This window comes from Ipomoea triloba, chromosome 10 (assembly GCF_003576645.1).
Source record: "Ipomoea triloba cultivar NCNSP0323 chromosome 10, ASM357664v1".
NCBI lineage: Eukaryota > Viridiplantae > Streptophyta > Magnoliopsida > Solanales > Convolvulaceae > Ipomoea > Ipomoea triloba.
This window is the reverse complement of record NC_044925.1, coordinates 18,675,419-18,680,264: the sequence shown is the minus strand read 5'-3', so window position 1 is coordinate 18,680,264 and position 4,846 is coordinate 18,675,419. Positions and strand designations below refer to the sequence as shown.

At 38.3% G+C, this 4,846-nt stretch overlaps 1 protein-coding gene across 1 annotated transcript; it reads right to left on the bottom strand.

The window, feature by feature from the left end:
- Window positions 1–3,713: 3,713 nt before the first annotated feature.
- LOC116033256 (uncharacterized mitochondrial protein AtMg00810-like) lies at window positions 3,714–4,513 on the bottom strand. The gene is made up of 3 exons (XM_031276012.1): window positions 4,268–4,513; window positions 3,947–4,204; window positions 3,714–3,899 (listed from the first exon to the last, which is right to left on the bottom strand). The coding sequence occupies exons 1-3, from the start codon at window positions 4,511–4,513 to the stop codon at window positions 3,714–3,716; spliced, it is 690 nt and encodes a 229-aa protein (XP_031131872.1).
- Between the last annotated feature and the right edge of the window lie 333 nt (window positions 4,514–4,846).

The window sequence follows — 4,846 nt, the reverse complement described above, 5'->3', positions numbered from 1 at the left end:
TAGTGTTATTATTTTCCAGTATGGTGGAAGCCCGAAGCCCTATCCCCTATTCCCCTGATTAATGATTATGGATTTCTTTGTGTTATTGTTCTACTGAAATCTGAATTCATTTATATCTTGGATGCCTGAAACTGTGTTGTTTGGTGGAAGCCATAGCCCCTAAACTGGGATTAGTGGATGTGAAATCCATATAAATGATGAGCATTATATTTTTTTAAAGTAAGACTGTGCTTACTGTGCTTGAAATCTTGAATGCCTGATTAATGATTATGGATTTCTTTGTGTTATTGTGCTTACTGAAAGTCTGAAATCCATTTAAAATCTTGAATGCCTGAAATCTGAATGTCTGTTTTGGTGGAAGCCTTAGCCCCTAACTGGGATTAGTGGGATGTGAAATCCATATAAATGATGAGCATCAAAAAGTATTTGCATACTTTGCTTGAATGCCTGATTATGGATTTCTTTGTGTTTTGTAAATTGTAACTTGCAAGTGTGAAACTGTGCAAGTTGCCAAGTTTATGGATAGATGACCCTTAAATTGCTTGTGTTATTGTGGAATCTGCAATTCTGCATTTCTGCATATGATGAAATGTGCAATGTCTGAACTATGCTTAATTATTTTGAATGATGAAATGCTCTAGATTTTGAAATGAGATCCCTAATACTTTCCTACTATATGTATAGATGGAAAGTGTTGGTGGGTCTGGAAGTCAACCTCCCTCTCAAAATGTGGAACATGATATGGGAGCTGAAGCTGTAGAGAAAGATACATCTCAGCAGCCTTTGCCTCCATCTGTTCCTAAAAAAAGAAAAGAGGTTGAAACCAGATCTCTGTTTGGGATCACTTTGAAAAAATCAAGAACAAAGATAACATTGTTGTCTCAGCAGTGTGCATATACTGTAAAAAGTCTTACAAATCTGAGACCAAAAGACATGGGACTTCTACTTTGAGAAATCACATTATGACTTGCTTAAAAAATCCTCACTCTAAGGATACTAGGCAATCTCTACTCACATTCTCTCCTGCCCCTAGTTCTGGTTTAACTGAGTCTGAAGGTGCAGCAGGGGTTTTAGGAACCTGGGTTTTTGATCAGGAGTTGATTAGGAGAGCTCTTTGTGAAATGATTATTGTTGATGAGCTACCTTTTAGGTTTGTGGAGGGTCAAGGTTTTAGGAAATTTATTCTTGTTTGCTGTCCTATGTTCAAAATTCCTTCTAGATGGACAGTAAGTAGGGATATTCTGAAAATTTATTCTGATGAGAGGGTTAATTTGAAGAATTTCTTTAGGACTAGCTGCCAAAGGGTTAGTATCACTACTGATACTTGGACTTCTGTACAAAGAATCAACTACATGTGCATTACTGCACATTTCATAGATCATGAGTGGAAGCTACAGAAAAAAATCATTTCCTTTGTCCCTATTTCTTCACATAAGGGGGAATACATAGCTAAGGCACTTGAAAGTTGCCTACTAGAGTGGGGGTTGAAGTCAATTTTTTCTGTCACAGTTGATAATGCTTCTAGCAATGATACTGCCATAGGGTTTTTAAAAAAGAAAATGCTGTCTTGGGGTTCTACTGCAGTAAGGTGTAAGTATTTGCATATGCGATGCATTGCTCACATCCTTAATCTGGTTGTGCAAGATGGATTAAAGGAATCTGATGATTCTGTTAAGAAGGTAAGGGACTCTGTTAGGTATATGAGAAACTCTCCCTGCTAGGCTCCAAAAATTTAGAGAGCTTGCTGACTTAATTGGGGTGGAAGCCAAAAACTCTTTGGTTCTTGATGTACCTACAAGGTGGAATTCCATATATTTGATGCTGCATACTGCTTTGCTGTATCAAAAGGTTTTTGAAGTGTATGAAGATCATGACCCTTCCTTCAAATCTGATTTGGGTGGGAATGTTCCTAATTTCTTGGATTGGGAGGCAGTAGAAGGGTTGGTGAAATTTCTGAAATCATTTTATGAAATGACTGTTAGGATATCTGGTTCTTTGTATGTAACTTCTAACACTTTCTTCTCTGAAGTGTCTGATTTATCTTGCATACTTACTGGTCTGGTGGGAGCTGAATCTGATTCTGTTAAAGCAATGGGGATGAATATGAGGACCAAGTTTGATAAATACTGGGGTGATCCAAACAAGATGAATTTTCTGATTTTTTTATGGAAATATAATGGATCCTAGGGACAAAATTGAATACATGCCATATCAGTTTAATCAATTATATGGTGATGAAAATGGCAAGTCCTTGTTTGAGAAGGTTATGAAAGACTTGAAGGAGTTGTATGCTGATTATGTGACAAGTTTCCCAGTCCAGTCTGATCCTCTTCCTGTTGAACAGTCTGTTCCCCCTATTGTTTTGTCTGATCCAGTTTCTGTTGGGAGACCCCAATCTTTGTTAAAATCCCAGTTAAAAAAACAAAGATTGGAGAGTGGAGAATTAGGCAGAAAGAAAACTGAGTTGGAAGTTTATTTGAGTGAGGCAATTATAGAAGAGGATGGTGAATTTGACCTCTTGAAATGGTGGAAGGTTAATGCTGGAAGGTTCCCTGTGCTTTCTAAAATGGCTAGGGATATACTTGCTGTTCCCATTTCTACAGTTGCATCAGAATCAACCTTTAGTACAAGTGGGAGAGTTCTTGATGCCTTTAGGAGTTCTCTTACTCCTAAAATTGTGGAGGCACTTGTATGTGCACAAGATTGGCTTAGGTTGCACAATCAGCCTCTTTCAGTTGAAGAAAACATTGATGAGGTTGAGAAATTTGAAAAAGGTAATTATTCTTATAAGTTTTAACTTTAATTATAAGTTTGTTTATTTTTTAGTTAATTAGTTTAAAGTCTAATGTTTATTTTTTTTTTTTTTTTTGTGCAGAGTTCTGCACTGGAGTTGGTTCTTCCCTGCCTACAATACCAGTAAATTATTTCAAACTATTTCATATCTTTATTTGTTTACTGTTTTACTGTTTTCTGCTTATGCTTGTGAGTTGTGCCTTGTGCTGTTTAAAACTAAATTGTGTATGTTTGAGTACTTGACTGCTTGACTGCCTGAGCATGGAACCATGGTGGGCTGGTGGCTGTGGCTCTACATAATGATGAGTTGAGTTGATGTGATGCCTCCCTGGCTGGAAAGTTTGCAGCCTCAGTGGCTAATAACTGCCCCAGGTTTGAGGATTCACACTATCCACTGACCACTGGAAATTGGAATTTGGAATGGTTGTAAGTATAATTGTATAAGGATGCTGTCTGGTATATCTCTCTGACTCTCTTCTCTGTTTTTTTTTTAAATGTTTAATAAGTAATAACTGCCCAGTGCAATGATGATGCTTCCACTATACTCTGAAATCTGGGATTTGTTGGATTGGGTTTGGTATGTTGCCATGAACTGTGGTCAATCCATAGGTCATTGGCAATTTCCCCCAATCCTTACATAATATGAAAAATAAGCAATCTGAGCACACTTTGTCCCAATCTTAACTTTCTGTTATTACTAATAACAATATACTTATTATATTGTAATATTGTATATACTATATATTTTGGCAAGTTTACTACATTTTTAAGTTTTCATCTTTTCTAACTTTGAATATAATTAGGAAGAGGAATAGGATTTAGGCAACTATTGGAGGTAATGGAGGATTAGAGGCTGGACTACTGGAGGCTTGGAGGCTGGATCTGAATTGATAGTCCTAGTGTGTTCATTACATAGAGTCCTAATACTCCCCCTCAAGCTCAGGGTAAACTGGAAACCTGTAGCTTGTCTCTAAGAAAGAAAATCGAGGACCTGGAAGAGCTTTTGTAAAAACATCCGCAAGTTGATCCTTTGGTGAAATAAAATTGACTTGAATTGCACCAGTAGCAACTTTATCCCTGACAAAGTGATAATCAATCTCAACATGCTTGGTACGGGCATGAAAGATTGGATTAGCACACATGTATGTAGCACCAAGGTTGTCACACCACAACTTGGTACAGGAACATCAGAAATGTTAATTTCACGCAAGAGAGATATAATCCAAGTGACTTCAGCACAGACATCTGCTAGAGCTTTGTATTCTGCCTCCGTAGAGGATCTGGCCACTGTTCTTTGCTTTTTGCAGACCCATGATATAAGATTAGTGCCCAAGAACACAACATAGCCACTAGTAGACTTCCAGTCATCCGGACATCCAGCCCAATCAGAGTCAAAAAGGCATGCAGCTCCCTGGACAGCGAACGATTCACACGCAAACCATAAGTTAGAGTACCTTTAACAGTAGTGAAGCACTCGTTTCAACTGCTCCAGTTGTGATATCGCAGGGGCATGCATATTCTGGCAGAGCTGGTTGACTGTAAAGGATAGATTAGGACGAGTGACCGTGAGATATTGAAGAGCACCAGCCAGACTTCTAAATTGAGTTAGGTCATCATAGGGATCTGCATTGAAGACAGAGGTAGACACCTTCGCAGTAGAGATAGGAGTAGCCAAAGGCTTGCACTCAGACATACCAGCACGTTTTAATATATCAGTCATATACCGTTGCTGGGAAAGAATAATGGCATTGCCACTCCTAACCACTTCAATACCCAGGAAGAATCCTGGTTCACCAAGATCCCTAATCTTGAAACTAGTAGACAACTTCGACAAACAAATCAGTCACAAGCTTGGGAGCATTCCCCATCACAAGTATATCATCAACATAAACTAGCAGATAAACACAGGCAGTATCTTGAGAAAGGAAAAACAAAGACACATCTGTTTTAGAAGCTACGAACCCAACAGACAGCAAAAATGTATGCAGACGGTTAAACCAGGCTCTAGGAGCCTGTTTTAAACCATACAAGGACCGTTTCAACAAACACACAT